At 43.4% G+C, this 21366-nt stretch overlaps 1 protein-coding gene across 1 annotated transcript in view; it reads left to right on the top strand.

The window, feature by feature from the left end:
* CACNA1E (calcium voltage-gated channel subunit alpha1 E) overlaps positions 1–21366 on the top strand; it is a 786482-nt gene that overhangs the window by 341139 nt on the left and 423977 nt on the right. The window contains exon 7 of the mRNA XM_030206580.1: positions 4740–4843. Coding sequence (XP_030062440.1) covers positions 4740–4843 — 104 coding nt within the window. The remainder of the gene's footprint in view (positions 1–4739; positions 4844–21366) is intronic.

The following is a 21366-nucleotide window of genomic DNA, read 5'->3' as shown; positions in this document are numbered from 1 at the left end:
AATACTGTGTGAATTCTCAAAAGAGTGCTTATTCTTTCCTGATGGTTTGTTCATGTGCACTATTGGAAAAGAGTGTGCATTCTTTCTGAGTGTGTTCACTTGTGAATAGTGCATACTCTGCCAAAAGGGTGCACTCTTTCAAAAGAATGCGTACTATTAACACATGAAAAACACTAAATTTGGGGGCCTTTTTCCTAAACATGTTAAGATCTGTGCATGATGCATTTTAACGTGGGACTTCCCCACATGTTAAGCCCAGATTCTCTGTGGCATTATTTAGGGCTTTTAAAATAATTGTTTTTTTTAGGTCCCATGCTTATTTTTCCAAAAAAATTAATGAGGGAGCACTTACCACCTCCTGTTTAGTTAGTGCTCTTGAGTAAAGTCCGTGTTGTACAGTTAGTGCACACTAATCAGTATGCATTAGCTGTATAATGCTTCCATGTCCATTCCCTGTCCATGGCATGCTGCCTCCTGAAAAATGCTTTAACGTGCTTTACAGTAAGCTTTTTTTTTTTGTGCTCTAACTACATGTTAGGACTCAACACTCTTTAGTAAACGGACCCAGTTGTTCTTCCCTGTTGTTTTTGTTTGAAAATGACATGCAATGACATGGAGAATGTCATTTAACCCACACTCACAGGGAGCAAATATAATATAGCAAGCCCAATATCAACCAACATTGCCTTATCTGAAGTGTGTAGGGCATCCAAATGGCCTGTAACAAAAATCTTAAAACAAATGAAGCCTCAAACATCCAGGGCCGTCACAGTTTCGACTGTTGCCCCCAATGGAGTTCAATACTATCATAGGCTTCAATAGAGAGCACGAGAGGAAACCCCAAACAGTGGGGAAAAAACCTCAAAAACAAAAGAGTAAAAACTCACTGTTTCAAAAATCTTCTTGGTTCTCACAAAAACAAAGGTCTAATACTAAGCACCACACACTTCATAATCAGCTCAAAACGTTACTAAAAATAAAAATCAAGACCATCCCATGTGCACCTCCATATGCAAAAAAAACCCAACTTGCAGACCTGGAACAGTCTATAAATAACTTAGCATCAATATAGTTCCACTATATCCTCAACAGGGGCCTCTTGTTTCAAATGTCACTGCTTCAGGAGGAAGAACTTGAGGGAGAGGAGCTTCATCATCAAACCTCAAGCCACAAGATGCGATATTCGAAACAAGAGGCTCTTGTTGAGGATATTTAAAGAGGATTGTTAAATGAGTACCCCGTTAGGCTTGGTAGTGACAGTTTTGCATCTAGAATGGATTATTCGTATGGAAGGACGTGAAGAAGAAGACTGGAACTATATTGAAGCTAAGTTATTTATAGACTGCTCCGGGATTGCAAGTTGGGTTTTTTGGTGTATGGAGGTGCACATGGGGTGGCCTTGATTTGTATTTTGGGAACTTTTAGAGCTGATTATGAAGTGTGTGGGGCTTAGTATTAGACCTTTGTTTTAGTGAGAACCAAAAGGTTTTTTAGAAACAGTGAGTTTTTCCTCATTTGTTTTGAGGTTTTTTCCCCCGCTTATTGGGTTTCCTCTCATGCTCTTCATTGAAGCCTAAGATAGTATTGGATTCCATTGGGGGTGACAGTCAAAGGTATGGCGGCCCTGGAGATTTGAGGCTTCATTTGTTTTAAGATTTTTGATACAGGTCATTTGGATGCCCTACACACTTAGATAAGGCAAATTTTTTTGATATTATTATTATTTGTTACATTTATATCCCACATTTTCCCACCTATTTGTAGGCTCAATTTGGCTTACATAGTACCAGAGAGGTGTTACAGACTCTGGTGTAAACAAATACAAAGTGATGTTGTGGTAAGATAAAGTTCATGTTGGCACAGCCATACTAGGGAATCGTACAACGGAAGAATTGTGTTATGTCCATTACGTTCTTTAGTTTTGTTGTGTTGCAAAGATCAGGCATTTATGTTGGATCGGTAGGGTATGCCTTTTTAAACAGGCTAGTTTTTAGTGTTTTCCAGAAGTTTAGGTGGTCGTTCATAGTTTTCAAGGCTTTTGGTAATACGTTCCACAGTTATGTGCTTATGTAGGAAAAACTGGATACGTAAATTGATTTGTATTTGAGTCCTTTGCAGCTTGGGTAGTGCAGATTTAGGTACATTCGTGTTGATTCGGATGTGTTTCTAGTTGGTAGGTCGATCAAGTCTGTCATGTATCCTGGAGCTTCACCATAGATAATTTTGTGAACCAGAATGCAGATTTTGAAAGCAATTCATTTTTGATGGGGAGCCAGTGTAGTTTTTTGCGAAGGGGTTTTGCACTTTCAAATTGCGCTTTTCCGAAGATAAGCTTAGCTGCCGTGTTTTGAGCAGTCTGAAGTTTCTTTAAGGTTTGTTCTTTGCATCCCACATAAATTCCATTGCAGTAGTCTACATGGCTTAGTACCATTGATTGTATCAGGTTGCGAAATGTTCCCCTCGGGAAGAATTGTTTCACGCGTTTGAGTTTCCACATTGAGTGGAACATTTTCTTTGTTGTGGATGTCACTTGGCTCTCTAGTGTTAAGTAGCAGTCCATTGTAATGCTGAGGTCACTGACATTTCTCATGTCATTTCAAACAAATGCACATCCCTAAAATAGATTCATTTTTAAATTTTTTGCCTGGTCGCTTTGTTATAAAATTACCACCTAATGGAGCATCTGACCTCTTTTCTACATCTCAAATACAATTCCACTGACATTTTCTTTTGTTGAGGAGTATTTCACATCTTCTTTAACAACAGTAGCTTTTAAAACCTGAACATTTCCTGTTGCTGCATCTTTTGAAGCTAATAAAATGTTTGTGAATCAAGTCCTAAGTGAATACCTGCAACATTGGGAGAAAACTTGATGTGCAAAATGATTGAGCCTACAAATAGGTGGGAAAATGTGGGATACAAATGTAACAAATAAATAAATAAAATATAGTGCTGATCTTTCAACCTAGGATCCCTGGTCTCCCCTCCCCTCCCCCCCTCCCCCCCTCCTTCCCGGTTCTTAACTGCAGAGTTTTTCTTTGAAAGTCTGCTGGCGAAGAACAAAATTGACACCATAGCAAAAAGTGCAGGGACTTCAAAATAAAATCTCTGTGTATTTCTTTGCTAAGCCCACTCTTTACCGTGCCTACCCATCTGTGATTATGATAGAAGTATATGCACTATAAAACAGAACGGGGACTTCTGCCTGCAGAATGGGAGGGCAGTTTTCACAGTTTATTTCACCTGGGTATCTTACACAAAATCATTTGAAAATTGTCATCCTAAGGGTAAATATCTTCAGAAACATAGTTAAATTTTAAATAATTGTCTCACATCAGAGATCATACTGTATGTCACTAAGTAATGGACAAAAGTTTTTTTTTCATTATTAGTTTTCTTAATCTTGGAATCAGATTGCCTAACTTGTGGACGAAGATGTTAAGTTTTGTTTTCCTTTTCTGATTTATTACTGTTTTCCTGTAAATTGAATGTGGATTGCTATCCTGCTTATAATCGAACGAGAAAAACGCCCAAGTTCCGACCTAAATCGGGAGATGGACGTTTATTGCACAAAAACGAATAACACGGTATAATCGAAAGCCGAACTTGGACGTTTTCAACTGCACTCCATCGCGGAAGCGTACAAAGTTGACGGGGGCGTGTCGGAGGCATGGTGAAGGCGGGACTGGGGCATGGTTATCACCCGAACAGAGATGAGCGCCTTTCGCCGACAATGGAAAAAAAGTATGCGTTTGTAGCTAGAATTTAGGGCACTTTTCCTGGACCCTGTTTTTTCACGAATAAGGCCCCAAAAAGTGCCCTAAATGACCAGATTATCCCCAGAGGGAATCGGGGATGACCTCCCCTGACTCCCTCAGTGGTCACTATCCCCCTCCCACCACAAAAAAATGATGTTTCACAACTTTTTATTTTCACCCTCAAATGTCATACCCACCTCCCTGGCAGCAGTATGCAGGTCCCTGGAGCAGTTGTTAGGGGGTACAGTGGACTTCAGGCAGGTGGACCCAGGCCCTTCCCCCCCCCTACCTGTTACAATTGTGCTGCTTAATGCTTAGTCGTCCAACCCCCCCCCCCCCCCCCACTGTACCCACCTCTTAGGGCTATAGTAATGGTGTAGACTTGTGGGCAGTGGGTTTTGAGGGGGATTTGGGGGGCTCAACACACAAGGGAAGGGTGCTATGCACCTGGGAGCTCTTTTACCTTTTTTTTTGTTTTTGTAAAAGTGCCCCCTAGGGTGCCCGGTTGGTGTCCTGGCATGTGAGGGGGACCAGTGCACTATGAATCCTGGCTCCTCCCATGAACAAATGCCTTGGATTTATTCGTTTTTGAGCCGGGCGCTTTCATTTTCCATTATCGCTGAAAAGCAAAAACGCCCAGCTCACAAATTGTCGAATAAAACATGGACGTCTATTTTTTTCGAAAATACGGTTCGGTCCGCCCCTTCACGGACCCGTTCTCGGAGATAAACGCCCATGGAGATAGACGTTTTCGTTCGATTATGCCCCTCCACGTCTCAATGTTTTGTGAGATTATATAAAAATATGAATAAAGATTTTTTTAAAAAGTAATGGACAAAAGTCCAGTTGGTGGGAGATAGTACTTGTATAGGTTATAATTATATCCATATATATTTTTTGTTGGTCATTCCCAGGCATAACATCTTGACTTTCTAGCTTTACAGTGAACTATAATGTATGTATCTCTTATTTTTCCTTTAGACCAATGATGCCTTAGGAGCCACCTGGAACTGGCTATACTTCATTCCCCTTATTATTATTGGATCCTTCTTTGTCCTTAATCTTGTCCTGGGAGTGCTTTCCGGGTAAGTGAAGTTCAGGCAAATGTTTGATATGCTTATTGGTTGCTTTGGACCTTCTCTTTATTCATTTGATTACAAATTATTTTCAAATAGCAAAATGAAAAACAGCATGTATTCATTCTGGCCAGATCAACTTGATTCTCCTTAGTATCCTGTAGTTTCTGGCTTTGACCATGTGAACTTGAGTCAACTACAGTTTGATTCAAATCATTGCATTCACCCAGACTAATGATGCTCTTATAAGTCAAAAGGTGTTTTCATTTCTGGTTTGGTGTAGGTGTACCTTTATTGATACTTGGATAATTTTTAAAGGAAGGTTCTAAATAGATTATCTTAGGCCCTGATGCTCAAACCTCCGGTGCTGTACAGAACAGCGCCAGAAAATACCATCACAATAGTGCCTAAAAATTACTTCCTAATGCTTGATGCTAATAGTATGCAAATGATATGCATTAGAAAGTTAAGATGCAGGATTATGCCAGGGAGATGCACATAAGAGCAGTACGAAGCAAAGCTCTTGTGCTCATGCCCAGTCCAACCGGGGGAGAGGCAGTGAGGCAAAGGCAGAGGGAAATGGGGCTGCAAGAAGGCAGCAAGGGGCAGTGGAACAGGAGCTGGAGACTGCAGCAGCCTGTGCATCCTTGCTCCTCTCGCATGGCCTCCCCGCAGCCCCCTCACATTTCCACAGCACACCAGTTTCAGTTATCATGGGGAAAGAGGATTCCCTTGCCTCCTTTCTTTCTCTAAACTCCTTCAAAATTCCTCGAAAAGTGAAGGCAGGAAAAGAGGAGAAACTAAAATCTTTTTGTACAGAAAAAAAGACCAGCTACCTGGGAAGGAAGGGGACCTCCACCCCGTCACCTTGCTGGACAATAGTGAGTTTTGTCTAATGCCTGCTCTGAGCTAGTGTTGGGTTTTGTGCGATAAGGGAGCCCTTCTTCAGGACGCTGTTTTCTGAGCATCAGAGGGAATATGAAATGACCTAATTATAATCCTTTTGATTACATTAGCATATGATTAGCGCCAATCATCATAGAGCTTTTATTTCCCACAGTAAAGGCCTTCTGAGCATTATACGCTAGCAAAAGCGGGTGTTAGTCTGGCTGTAATGGCCTCTAGTGACCGCGTTTGGTTCAGAGCATCAAGGCCTTAGTGTGGAGTTGGTGACCCCTGGGAAGGAATGTGAAACGGCTTGTTGGTATGCATTTTATGGTTTTGGGAAAGATTATGACATGGCGATGTTTATTATTTCATAACTCAATATTTATCTTTAGGAGGGATTCTCATAATAAGCTCGTAGTTCTGAGATGGATTTGTTGTGCTCTTTCAAAGGTTTGCACTCTAGAACTGGAATGTGTATTTAAATTTAAATCTTGGAAAGGTTGAAGGGTGATTGTGTATTTCATGAATTAGAGGAACGTTCTGAAGACTAGGAAATATGGTTTGCATACTGATTTTGAGGCACTTTGTTCAGAAGAAAAGTTTGACTTTCTTAAAAATTTAAAGAATAAGCTATGCTCATTTATATTGAATTATTAATTTTTATTGAATTATTTATTTAAATTATTTATATTGTGCTAAGTTCACGATTCCTAGCGGATTACAATAATTACCTTGGAAATTTTTTCTCAAGGGGTATTATCTTCAACTGAGCAGTGTTGCCCAAGTTACTTTGTAAAAGTAATATAGGGCTCGTTTTCGAAAAAGAAAAATATCCAAAGAGCGGCACAAAGCAGCATATGGACTTTTTTTTCTGCCAAAATGTCCGAATAGCTATTTTAAAAATACATTTAAGACATTTTTTATGCAGTCTATCCAAATCACAAGGGGGCATGTTGAGAGTGGGATTTGGGCGTTCCCAAAACTTGGACGTTTTTCTGCCATAATGGAAAAAAGTCAAAACGTCCAGGACTAAATTGGTTCTTCTGCCAAAATTTCTTTACTTGTTTGCGTTCCTGCCCCTTCCTGTTCCTAAGGATTTTTTTATGTAAGCTATAAGAGTGAGTGTTTTTTTACAGTTGGGACATAAGCTTCTGAGGGTGTGTAGAGAAAGACTATGTATGTATAGGGGCTGTGGAGCAATGGGAGTCCTGGATTTGCTGACTTATTATCAGGCTGCCCAGCTCATACTTTTACTTGAATGGATCTCTTGCCCCATCAAAACATGGGTCTTGCTGGAGCAGAACCTATTAGTTGACCTGCCCTTGCAGGCAGTACCCTGATTTTCTTTGGGGGAACTTAAAACTTTAGCATACCTCCCCTCAGCTGTCTTTTCTCCAAGCTGATGAGCCCTAGCCACTTTAGCCTTTTCTCACAGAGAAGTCGTCCCATCCCCTTTATCATTTTTGTCGCCCTTCTCTGCACCTTTTCTAATTCCACTATATATTTTTTTGAGATGCTGTGACCAGAATTAAACACAATATTCAAGGTGCAGTCGCACCATGGAGCGATACAAAGGCATAATAATGTTCTCACTTTTGTTTTCCATTCCTTTCCTAATAATACCTAACATTCTATTTGCTTTCTTAGCTGCCGCAGCACACTGTGCGGAAGGTTTCAACCTATAATCAACAACGACACCAAGATCCCTTTCTTGGTCGGTGACTCCTAACGTGGAACCTTGCATTACATAGCTATAATTCGGGTTCCTCTTTCCCACATTCATCACTTTGCACTTGCTCACATTAAACATCATCTGCCGTTCAGATGCCCAGTCTCCCAGTCTCGTAAGGTTCTCTTGTAATTTTTCACAATCCTCCCGCGATTTAACAACTTTTAATAAGTTTGTGTCGTCAGCAAATTTAATTACCTCACTAGTTACTCCCATCTCTAGGTCATTTATAAATATGTTAAAAAAAACAGCAGTCCCAGCACAAAACCCTGGGGAACCCCACTATCTACCCCTCTCCATTGAGAATACTAGCTATTTAACCCTACTCTCCTTTTTCTATCTTTTAACCAGTTTTTAATCCACAATAGGGCACTACTTCCTATCCCATGACTCTCCAATTTCCTCTGGCGTCTTTCATGAGGTACTATGTCAAACGCCTTTTGAAAATCCAGATACACAATATTAATTGGCTCATCTTTATCCACATGTTTGTTCACCCCTTCAAAGAAATGTAACAGATTGATGAGGCATGATTTCCCTTCACTAAAACCATGTTGGCTTTGTCTCATTAATCCATGCCTTTGAATATGCTCTGTAATTTTGTTCTTTATAATAGTCTCTACCATTTTGCCCGATACCAACGTCAGGCTCACCGGTCTATAATTTCCTGGATCTCCTCTGGAACCATTTTTAAAAATTGGCATTACATTGGCCACCCTCCAATCTTCCGGTACTACATTCGATTTTAAAGATAAATTAGATATTACTAACAATAGTTCTGCAAGTTCATTTTTCAATTCTATCAGTACTCTGGGATGGATACCATCCAGTCCAGGAGATTTACTACTCTTCAATTTGTCAAATTGCTCCATTACATCCTCCAGGTATATAGAGATTTCATTCAGTTTCTTTGACTCGTCAGCTTTGAATACCATTTCTGGCACTGGTATCTCTCTCAAATCTTCCTCAGTGAAGACCGAAGCAAAGAATTCATTTAATCTCTCCACTATGGTTTTGTCTTCCCTGATTGTCCCTTTTACCCTTCGGTCATCTAGTGGTCCAACCGATTCTTTTGCCGGCTTCCAGATTTTAATATACCGAATAAAAGTTTTACTATGTGTTTTTGCCTCCAATGCAATCTTTTTTTTCAAAGTCCCTCTTTGCCTTCCTTATCAGCGCTCTGCATTTGACTTGACATTCCTTATGCTGTTGCTTATTATTTTCAGTTTGTTCCATCTTCCATTTTCTGAAGGATTTTCTTTTAGCTCTAATAGCTTCCTTCACCTCACTTTTTAACCATGTCGGCTGTCGTTTGGTCTTCCATCCTCCTTTTTTAATACGCGGATTATATTTGGCCTGGGCTTCCAGGATGGTATTTTTGAACAGCATCCACACCTGATGTAAATTTTTGACCCTCACAGCTGCTCCTCTAAGTTTTTTTTTCACCATTCTTCTCATTTTATCATAGAGGAGCATAATTGAACGTCGACGGCCAAATAGATCGCCGACGATCTATGTTGGCGGCGGCGCTACAGCTAGCCAGAACCATATTATCGAAAAAGATGGCCGGCCATCTTTTGTGTCGATAATATGGTTTAGCCCGGCCAAATGCCGTGGAGTTCGCCGGGTTTGAGATGGCCGGGTTTGTTTTTCAGCGATAATGGAAAGTTATGTCGGCCATCTCAAACCCCGGCCAAATTCAAGGCATTTGGCCGTGGGAGGAGCCGGCATTTTTAGTGCACTGGCCCCCCTGACATGCCAGGACACCAACCAGCCACCCTAGGGGTCACTGCGGTGGACTTCAGAAAAGCTCCCACATGCATAGCTCCCTTACTTTGGGAGCTGAGCCCCCCAACCCCCCCCCCCCAAACCCACTACCCACAAATGTACTGCACCCACTAAAATTGCTCCAGGGACCTGCATACAGCCTCTAGGATTTATTGCTGCTGTATAACTTTGGCACAGTAGTTCACACCTGAAGACTAATCTCTCTGAAAAAGTCCTTTCCTGAAATAACCACGTTTACTCACAGTTAACTGCAGATCAGAGGTTGTGCCCCACTGGCAAAGAGTCCCCTGGTACTAAGATTAGCAGTAGGTCAGAGCTGGCACAATGGTGTACAATGCCCTCTTTCAGCATCATTCAAGGTAAGCACTACGTTCTCTAACGTGGGTAACACAGGAAAGGGAACTAAAACTGGCTTACAAAAATGGCCACTGCCGCATGGACTACAACAGGAAACAAAACAGGGCACACTCTGACCCAGTTAGTAGGGGGGAAAAGCACCATTGGAGTAGAGCCCAGTACCCTACACCCACCACTATGCATTGCTAATGTGACTCTGCAGGGCACCTAACAGAAAAGGTGTCACAGTCACCCGAGAGCCACATCGCAACCAGGGAGGTGGGTACGGCATTTGAGGCTGGCATACAGGCTGGCAAAAAAGGTTTTTAGTGTTATTTTTTTAGTATGGAAGGGGGTTGGTGACCACTAGGGGAGTATGGGGAGGTCATTCCCCCATTTCCTCCAGTGGTCATCTGGTCAGTTGGGGCACCTTTTTGAGGCTTGGTCATGAAAATAAAAGGACCAAGTAAAGCTGGCGAAATACTGCTTAACGCCGTTTTTTTTCCATTATTGGTGAAAGCCGGCCATCTAGTAGCCACGACCATGCCTGCCCATGTCCCGCCTTCGCTAATCTACTGACACGCCCCCTTGAACTTTCGCTGGCGAAGCAACAGGAAAGCGGCGATGCTGTCAAAAATGCCGCTTTCGATTATACCGATTTCGCTGCTTTTAAGAAATCACCGGCCATCTCCCAATTTGTGTCAGAAGATGGCCGGCGATCACTTTCGATTATAAGCTGGATAGTCTCCTTTTTGAAAGTTAAACGCTAAGGTATTGAATTTCCTGAGTATACTTACTCCAAAGCTAATATCAAATCTGATCATATTATGATCACTGTTATCAAGCAGCCCCAGCACCATTACCTCCCGCACCAGATCATGCGCTCCACTAAGGACTAGGTCTAGAATTTTACCAGCTGCTCCATAAAGCAGTCCTTGATTTCGTCAAGGAATTTTATCTCCATAGCATGCTCCGATGTTACATTTATCCTTTCAATATCGGGGTAATTGAAATCACCCATTATTATTGTGTTGCCCAGTTTGTTAGCGTCCCTAATTTCTGATAACATTTCCATTTCTACATCCATCTGTTACAGAATTGCTCCCAAAACGATAAAGAGCTCTTAGTGATTCAGCCTCTAAGTTTACATACCTGGTGCTGAAAAATGTCAGAGAAGTAAATAAAAGTTCAAATAAGCACATTTTTCATGCTTTCTTACATATAAAGAAATACAAAAGAAAACCCACACATACACTCTTAGAATGTAAGCTCTGAATGAATTGTGCTTCTCAGTATATGCCATTTCTGGTCATTTTGCTTTGCTGTGCTTGCACTTTAGTTTTCTCCTCTTCCCCTTTCCCAGGTTTATGGTCTATGGATTGATATCCCAATTTCCTGGCCCATTTGCAGAGAGTCCACAGCTGTTGAGCACAATGGTAGAGAAAACAGACCAGAGCATCCTTAGTAAGATTATGAGCTCAAATGAAGCAAGAGAAATAGTATTAGTGTCATTCTAGCTTTTCATCCCTTAAGCATGACTCAAACCACTATGCTGATTCACAGGTTGCATTTCTGTCAATCTTCAACTCTGAATCATTCATGGATTGTGTTAATCCAGCCCCTTTATTCTGAGAAATTAGTTTAATGTTGAGTGATTTAGCTCATACTAGGCATGTGCAAGCTACAGATTGAAAGCAAATTTGACTGGGACCCTTATTTTAGAAGCATTTCCACATATAAATAGAAGTATTTAGGGGAACGTTATCAAGCTATGTTAGGGATTTAAATTGCGTTTTTTGCACTTTAACATTTATTTATTTGTTGCATTTGTATCCCACATTTTCCCACCCTTTTGCAGGCTCAATGTGGCTTACATAAAGCCGTAATGGCGATCACCATTTATGGAATGACTTAAAGAGCCCTGATACAGCTTGAAAATGTACTGTGGTGATGATATTTAAGTTGCCATGAGGTTACAGAAAAATGAGATGCAAAACATACAAATTTGCAAGTTTTGTAGCTCATTATTATGTAAATACCATAATACAACTTCCCTATAAGGAACATGACACCTAGTGGTATTTGAGTGAGACTACTGCTAGTGATGCAATTTTTAAGACAGTGCCAGACTGGGCAGAAGAGCCTGGACATCGCTTCTGCCTGAAGACTTCCTAGACCACCTATGTTTCATATGGTAGACCTTTTAGATTTATGTCTCTTTGGAGGGTGGAGTGGGGAATAGGGCAGCTTGGGCATTTTTGAAGTGTGGATGGGACTTGAGCCTTAGGAGGGGGGTCTGGAGCTGGGGGGGGGGGGGTGACTAAGGCCTTGGGGAGGGTGAACTGCTCTTCTGGCCTGGGAGCATCAGTCCGTGCCTTCACAGCCCGATGCTCCTGGGCCACTAGAATAGCATTTCTTGCAAGGTGGCTGAGATACCATTTCCCTCCTACCCTTCCTCTCCAAGATACTTGAACGCGACGTTCACAGCCGCTGCATTGATTTTCTCTCCTCTCATGCCATCCTCGATCCGCTTCAATCCGGCTTTCGCCCCCTACACTCGACAGAAACGGCACTATCTAAAGTCTGCAATGACCTGTTCCTTGCCAAATCCAAAGGTCACTACTCCATCCTCATCCTCCTCGACCTATCCGCCGCTTTTGACACTGTCAATCACAACCTACTTCTTGACACACTGTCCTCCTTTGGGTTCCAGGGCCCTGTCCTCTCCTGGTTCTCCTCTTATCTCTCCCATCATACCTTCAGAGTACACTCTCATGGTTTGTCCTCCTCCCCTATCCCGCTCTCTGTTGGAATTCCTCAGGGATCTGTCCTTGGGCCCCTCCTTTTTTCAATCTACACCTCTTCCTTAGGCTCCCTGATCTCATCTCATGGTTTCCACTATCATCTTTATGCTGACGACACCCAGCTGTATCTCTCCACACCAGACATCACTGCGGAAATCCAGGCCAAAGTATCGGCCTGCTTATCCAACATTGCCGCCTGGATGTCCAACCGCCACCTGAAACTTAACATGGCCAAGACTGAACTTATTGTTTTCCCACCCAAACCCACTTCTCCTCTCCCTTCACTCTCTATCTCAGTTGATAACACCCTCATCATCCCTGTCTCATCTGCCTGCAACCTCGGTGTCATCTTCGACTCCTCCCTCTCCTTCTCTGCGCATATCCAGCAGATAGCCAAGACCTGTCGCTTCTTCCTCTACAACATTAGCAAAATTCGCCCCTTCCTCTCTGAGCACACCACCCGTACTCTCATCCACTCTCTCATTACCTCTCGCCTTGACTACTGCAACCTACTCCTCACCGGCCTCCCACTTAGCCACCTATCCCCCCTTCAGTCCATCCAGAACTCTGCCGCACGTCTTATCTTCCGCCTTGACCGATATACTCATATCACCCCTCTCCTCGAGTCACTTCACTGGCTTCCGATCAGATACCGCATACAGTTCAAGCTTCTCCTACTAACCTACAAATGCACTCGATCTGCAGCCCCTCCTTACCTCTCTACCCTCATTTCCCCTTACGTCCCTACCCGTAACCTCCGCTCTCAAGACAAATCCCTCCTTTCAGTACCCTTCTCCACCACCGCCAACTCTAGGCTCCGCCCTTTCTGCCTCGCCTCACCCCATGCTTGGAACAAACTCCCTGAGCACATACGCCAGGCCCCCTCCCTACCCATCTTCAAATCATTGCTCAAAGCCCACCTCTTCAATGTCGCCTTCGGCACCTAATCACAACATTTCTACTCAGGAAATCAAGACTACCCCAACTTGACATTTCGTCCTTTAGATTGTAAGCTCTTCTGAGCAGGGACCGTCCTTAGTTATTAATTTGTACAGCGCTGCATAACCCTAGTAGCGCTCTAGAAATGTTAAGTAGTAGTAGTAGTAGTAGGTTGCTGAATCCTGTGGTTAATCAAGATACGGTTTTGGCAGAGCTTAGACAGCACCAAAAATCTACATATGCATTCCCCCATTTTACCAAAGAAATACACATATATGGGGAAAACTTTCCCTGTTGGGTGTACGCCAGTTCACAGATTTTTAAAAGTTCTTGTTCGGCTGGGATTTTACATGAGGAATTAAGGGAATTATTTTCCTTACTCGCCTGTTGTTTATTTCTGGTTCCCAGATGAAACCAAATTTGAATTACATCACTGTTTAATGTTTGGCACTTATATATATAGATTTGTAAAGTGGGACAACTACATGTGGAAGTGATGCCACTTACACATGAACTTTGCACAATCACTATTATCCATGTATATGATTCTGAAATGGCTGTTTCCACTCACGTGCTAGTAAACACATGTGAGCTCCTGTTGCTATTTAAGAAAAGGCTCTATCTTTTCTAAAATAGTGCCTGAATAGAGTACATCCTGACCCGGACATCTGAAGTTCTATCTTCACATTCTCTGTAAAACTGGGCTCTGTGCAATGGTGTCCTGGTACATTTTTAACAGTGGGCTCTTTTTCTGGACATAGCCAGCCCTGCAATTTCAGGGAGGCCAGGGATGGACTGGCGGGGGCAACACATGCCTCTCCACCTTCCTTTTGCGGGCATGCTAGGCATATCTTTGCTGACAGGGATGCCGAGCCCCACCAGCCAATAAATGGACTTCTACCACTCCCTGCTGCTTGTTTCTGGCTCTGAGCAGCATGCTGGGACTTCTCTCGCAGTGATGTAATACTTTTCGATACCCTGTCCTCACTTGGATTCCAGGGCTCTGTCCTTTCCTGGTTCTCTTCCTACCTCTCCCTCCGCACCTTTAGTGTTCACTCTGGTGGATCCTCTTCTACTTCTATCCCTCTGCCTGTCGGCGTACCTCAGGGTTCTGTTCTTGGTCCCCTCCTCTTTTCTATCTACACTTCTTCCCTTGGTTCATTAATCTCATCCCATGGCTTTTCCTACCATCTCTATGCTGATGACTCCCAAATCTACCTTTCTACCCCTGATATCTCACCTTGCATCCAAACCAAAGTTTCAGCGTGCTTGTCTGACATTGCTGCCTGGATGTCTCAACGCCACCTGAAATTAAATATGACCAAAACCGAGCTTCTCATTTCCCCCCCCAAACCCACCTCCCCGCTCCCCCCGTTTTCTATTTCTGTTGATGGCTCTCTCATTCTCCCTGTCTCCTCAGCTCGAAACCTTGGGGTCATCTTTGACTCTTCTCTCTCCTTCTCTGCTCATATCCAGCAGACCGCCAAGACCTGTCGTTTCTTTCTTTACAACATCCGTAAAATCCGCCCCTTTCTTTCCGAGCACTCTACCAAAACCCTCATCCACACCCTTGTCACCTCTCGTTTAGACTACTGCAATCTGCTTCTTGCTGGCCTCCCACTTAGTCACCTCTCCCCTCTCCAGTCGGTTCAAAACTCTGCTGCTCGTCTCATCTTCCGCCAGGGTCGCTTTACTCATACTACCCCTCTCCTCAAGACCCTTCACTGGCTCCCTATCCGTTTTCGCATCCTGTTCAAACTTCTTCTACTAACCTATAAATGTATTCACTCTGCTGCTCCCCAGTATCTCTCCACGCTCGTCCTTCCCTACACCCCTTCCCGTGCACTCCGCTCCATGGATAAATCCTTCTTATCTGTTCCCTTCTCCACTACTGCCAACTCCAGACTTCGCGCCTTCTGTCTCGCTGCACCCTACGCCTGGAATAAACTTCCTGAGCCCCTACGTCTTGCCCCATCCTTGGCCACCTTTAAATCTAGACTGAAAGCCCACCTCTTTAACATTGCTTTTGACTCGTAACCACTTGTAACCACTCGCCTCCACCTACCCTCCTCTCTTCCTTCCCGTTCACATTAATTGATTTGATTTGCTTACTTTATTTATTTTTTGTCTATTAGATTGTAAGCTCTTTGAGCAGGGACTGTCTTTCTTCTATGTTTGTACAGCGCTGCGTATGCCTTGTAGCGCTATAGAAATGCTAAATAGTAGTAGTAGTAGTAGTAATGCACAAGAAATCCCAGCCTGCTTCTCAGAGCTGGAAACTAGGCGCAGGGAGCAGCAGCACAGTCTATTTATTTGGCTGGCAGGGTTCAGCATCTCTACCAGCAAAGTAAAACACAATTCAGGAGGGGGCCCTAGCCCATATTTTGGGTGCTAGTTGTTAAAGAAGCCATGGGGGGGGGGGGGGGGGCTACTTTAACAACTGACTCCCAAAATTCTTAAAAACTTAACAAACGGCTCTCGCAAACCCGTGGGAGCCCGCACACCACTAGCTCTGTGTCTGATAAAAAAAATATATAAGAAAAGCAGATAAAGATGAACTATGTGGAGTGGATAATGAATAAGAAGTGACAGAAAAAGTGCTAAAGTCACACCAAACTTCAGTATGCGGCTGGAATTCATATATTATTGTGCATGTTGCAGCACAGTCAAATCTTGTTTTCCCCCTGAGTCCATCTCTCCTCCTTTTCACTTTTGGTTCCTTTCCAAGATGGCAAAGAAAGGAGTATTTCCTCTACTGGTTATTTTATAAAATGAAAGGTCTAAAGCATTAAAGTTTAGCTGAACATTGAGGCTTTGTAGTGTGAAGCTGTAGGCAAGATAGAATGAGGTGCATTAAATGAATAATTTTTACTTTGACATATGCTTCATCCTATATTTTCTGTTTGTTTTAGTCTGACTTCTGTTTTAGTCTGACTTTAAAAACGTCTTTGGTGGTTGCTGTTTCTGAGCATCCCACTAGGTGAGGAAAGGCACTTGAGCGGAGAGGAGGAATACATCTGATTTAGTGCAGGTGTTTTGGACACTGTAAGGTGCCTGAAAACAAGGGATGCACATCCATGAAAGAAAAGTACAGGATGTCACCCCAAGCAAAAACATTACAATAATGTAAAAAAAATAAAAGGAGACATCTTAACTCACTCATCAACAAAAAAAGGGGAGGAGGAGGAGACTAGAATGAAAACTATACAAAATCCAAGTAAGCCACCCAAAAAGTACTGGAACTCCTGAAAGACTATGAGAACAAATATTCACAGTCTAGGCAACTGAATTCCTGATCTGGAACCCCTGATGGACTTGGACATTGTTCATGAAGCTCATGAAGGCGATTTTGCCATACTTTGCTATAATTTATTTAGGAAGGATAAAGCAATCAGAAATCCACACCCATCCTGTTAGAATATCAATGATATGCTTTGATGTCCCCATGCATACCTCCAACCCACCCCCATCCTCCCACCTTGTCAGACTGTCATAGTAATGCTTGAATGTTTTCACTTATATACACTGTCAGCTAGCACATTTGCTTATTTCCGATCTGACGAAGAAGGGCAACCTTCGAAAGCTAATCAAGAAATGTATTATGTCCAATAAAAAAAGTATCATCTTATTTTCTTTTCCATGTTTTATTTTGTTTGATTTCTATTGATAACCTTAAGAGTGGACTAACACGGCTACCACACTCCTCTACTTAACACTAAATCTAGAAATTGCAAATGGAGAAAGTGGGGCCGATATTCAGACCATGGGAGACAGCCTAAGTTTGACGGCCAAATCGGGCCACCCAAATAGCAGGCCTATCATTGCCCAATATAAACTTAACTGGCCAGTGCTGAATATTGGCTTTGCCAGTTAAGTTTAAACCAGTCAAAAGTAAACCGGATATTCAATGCCGGTCACCGGAAAGGGTCTGACACTGAAAATCCGGCCTCACCGCCAACCATGGTTGGCGGTGAGGCCGGATTTTCAGTGTCAGACCCTTTCCGGTGACCGGCATTGAATATCCGGTTTACTTTTGACTGGTTTAAACTTAACTGGCAAAGCCAATATTCAGCACTGGCCAGTTAAGTTTATATTGGGCAATGATAGGCCTGCTATTTGGGTGGCCCGATTTGGCCGTCAAACTTAGGCGGTGATGCACTGAATATTCATGGCTAGCTGTCTGTATCACGTGATATAGCAAATTAGCCACTATTTGCCAGATTCTATATAGTGTGCCTAGAAATCTGTGCTGAAATCCAGGCATTTTCTATAACAAGTACAAGATGGACCAATAAATCTCATCAACTGAAGGTCAGTAGAAGCAACTTTATTCACCACATATGTGGTGCTGAATAAAGTTGCTTTTACTGACCTTTGGCTGATGAGATTTCTTGGCCCAGCCCTGCTTTTTTGTACTGGTTTTTGGACTATACATGGGGGTTTTTCTTACGTTCACCTTTTGGTGCGGGTTTGGTATTCTATGACAATGTACATAACTTAATTGGCTTAACAAGCCAATCAGCATATTTAACATCACTTAACAAGCAGTAATGAGCACTAATTGGCAATAATTAGAATTTATGTGCATAACACTCTAAGCAGATTCTTTAATGAACTGCGCCTAAATTCTAAAGCGCACAGTTCAAAAGGGACGTGGCTATGGGTGAAGAAACAAGCATTTCATTGGTGTTCCAAAATTTACGCTTGTTGTTATATAATATGGAGCACCAAAACAGGAGAAGCCTCTACGACAAATCCACACAGCACAAGAGAAGTAAAGGCTGACCACAGACTAAACCAACTTAGGAGATGGTGTTGAGAAAACGCTTTAGTGGTTATTCAAGGGACCAGACACAGTCCATGTTGCGACGCACCAAGGTGTCTGCCTCAGGGGTCACAACTGAAACTCACAGAGTACACACGCTAAATAGAATTGCTACCAAAGGTGCACTCTGTTCAATTCAAATCAAGTTTTCTCCACATTGTAATCCACGAGACACTGCAAGGTTTGTAATCCATAGGATACCGCAATTTTCTGGATCTCTCAGTTTGCCAATCCTCTTACAAGGAGAAATCAGGTTAGTTACTTATGCCTTCTCCCCTTTCTGGCTCAGGTGTCTGGTTTCCACGCCAATGGGCACACTCAGTTCAGAGCTAGGCGAATGCCTAGGGTGGCAGCTAAGACGCTAGATTTTCACTGGAGCTCCTCTATCTGCCCCTTACTAGTTTCTGTCCACTGCTCGTGACTGCAGATCATCCAGCTGCTTGAGCCTCTGAGTGCTCTACAAAGTCCACCCTAAATTCCAGGGCGGGACAATGAGAATGAACGAATCAGGAAGAGCTTCTGTTCTGCTAGAGACGTCGGGAGAACTCGGGAGGGGAGGAGCGCTTTCAATGACGCTGCTGTGCTGGATTCCGGCGATGGAGGGTAAATTTAAAAGAAAAATTATCCTTCCTTGGTTGGGGGGGAGAAGAGGATGGCAGGGGAGGGCAGAGGGGACAGGAGGGTCGCTGGACATGGGTGGATGGCAGGGGAGGGGGGTTTCTGGACATAGGTGGATGGCAGGGGAGGGCAGAGGGGACAGGGGGGTTTCTGCACATAGGTGGATGGCAGGGGGGACAGGGGGTCGCTGGACATGGGTGGATGGCAGGGGAGGGGGTTTCTGGACATAGGTGGATGGCAGGGGAGGGCAGAGAGGACAGGGGGGTTCTGCACATAGGTGGATGGCAGGGGGCACAGGAGGGTCACTGGACATGGGTAGATGGCAGGGGAGGGGGGTTTCTGGACATAGGTGGATGGCAGGGAGGACAGGAGGGTCGCTGGACATAGGTGGATGGCAGGGGAGGGCAGAGGGGATGGGGGTTGCTGGACATAGATGGATGGCAGGGGGGACAGGAGGGTAGCTGGACATGGGTGGATGGAGGAGAGAGAAGAAATGCTGGACATGGATGGAGGCGAGGGAAGAGTGAGGAAGGAGATGAGGTGAAGGAAAAGGAAGAGAGGAGAAAAAGTGCACATGGATATAGAAAATAGGCAGAAGCTAGATCCACTGGACAGTCAAGTCTGTGGAGGACCCAACTTTTACTTACGGATGTAGGGCAAGAAATGAAGAAGAAAGGCGGAAAGTAAAGAAATAAATGGAAAGGAAGCCCTGGAAACGGAGTTACGAGGACAGATAGCAGCTCAATCGGATACTGAGCCAGCATGATCAGAAAAACAAAGTCACCAGACAACAAAGGTAGAAAAAACTATTTTATTCAGGATTTATTAATTGGAATATGTCAGTTTTTGGAAATGTGCATCTGTGATATTTTTCATGTAAGTTTCAATTTTTGTAGTATTGCTGCATGCTGATTCTGACTTCTTGAGGTTACTTTCCAGTTCAGTATTTTGCCTTCATGTGTTTTTCAGGTGTGATCAAGGAAGGTGCAGTATTCTGCTAGCGTATAGTTTGCAGCCATTTTTGTTTTTTTGTTTTTTTTTTTCACTAGGTTGTGCACTGGTGTTTTGGAGCCCGGTGTAATTACAGTTGGCTTTCCACGCCACGCATAAGGTTGTAGCTCGTCCTGTCCTTGGAATTAGTGCTGTTTATGGTTTCATGATAGCATTTTGCTTATTATTTCAATCAGTTTTTTTGTACAAGTTTAGCGTCATTTGTCTTTATTTGAAATTTCATAAATAAAAAAATTTTCTAAAAATGGAATAATCTTATCGATGGGGTGGGGCTAGGTTGGGTGGAGCCAGGCTGGGGCGGGGCTATGGTGGGGCGGGGCTGGGCTAGGATGGGGCCCCACAAAATTGGTCTGCATAGGGCCCCACACTTGCTAAGACCGGCCCTGCTTCCTGGCCCTACCCTGTGTCTCCCTCAAGGGCTGCTAGGACTCACTGGGGAAAGAGACCAGCTGCTCTCTCGGACCAGCCTGGATCTTTTGGTCCTGGACCTTCTGTCTCTGTACTCCCGTTGGGTTTTAGGGTACAAAAGGGACTTTCCCCTTCCTGCTCCCCCGGGTTCCCAATCCACGCTCCCTGACTGATCACAACATACAAACACGAAGGAGAAAAAAAACCCACACAACATACCGGCAGCCGGTATGCTATGTGTTTTTTTTTCTCCTTTGTGTTTGTATGTGGAGAAAACTTGGTTTGAAATGAGCAGACTGCACCTTTGGTAGCAATTCTATTTAGCGTGTGTACTCTGTGAATTTCAGTTGTGACCCCTGAGGCAGACGCATTGGTGCATTGAAACATGAACCGTGTTGGGTCCCTTGAATAACCAATAAAGCGTTTTCTCAACACCATCTTCCAAGTTGGTTTAGTCTGTGGTCAGCCTTTACTTCTTTTGTGCTGTGTTATAGAATATGGCCCAGTGCATGTTAAACCTATGTGCAGGGATTTACGCCACATTTTCGTTGGTGTAAATGGACGCATGTAGTTTTAAGTGCTGGGAATATCAAATAAGTGTATTCTATATATTGTGCCTAAATCTAGGCATCGCTTATAGAATACGCTTAGGTGGAAATGTTTACTTTGCTGATTTTTTTAGGCACCATATATAGAATCTGGCCCCATATACTGGTCACAAATATTCAGCAGGAGATAGCCGGCGCTGTTTCCCTTTAAATAAAGATTGTGTTCTGATTGGTGCAGATGTATGTCGGCATCTATTTTTTTCCGGTCACTATCATGGCTAGGCTGCAATGTGGATAGAATTCCTCCTCCTGACGCAGTTATTAGCGAAAAAAGCGGCCCTTGTCGGGGTATGGATGTGTGCTGAATTTTGCCATGGTGAAAATTTGTCATTGAAAAATGCCAGCGTTAAAGATTGCCTAGGAGGACGTTTTAAGAAAAGATAAGTTTTGGACACTTTTCTTGCACAATTTTGGGAACTTATCATTGCATTCTTAGGGTCCTTTTATGATGCCTTGGTAGGGCTACTGCAGTGATGGCACACGGCGATCCATCTCTACCACCGGGCTTCCAGGGGGAGCCCAGTGGTAGCTCCGGCCCCCACCGTGTGCTATTTCCTGGGCCTTTTTTACTTCTGGTA

The sequence above is a fragment of the Microcaecilia unicolor genome, chromosome 6, assembly GCF_901765095.1.
Source record: "Microcaecilia unicolor chromosome 6, aMicUni1.1, whole genome shotgun sequence".
In the NCBI taxonomy this organism is placed as follows: Eukaryota; Metazoa; Chordata; class Amphibia; order Gymnophiona; family Siphonopidae; genus Microcaecilia; species Microcaecilia unicolor.
This window is presented reverse-complemented; position numbering and strand designations above follow the sequence as displayed.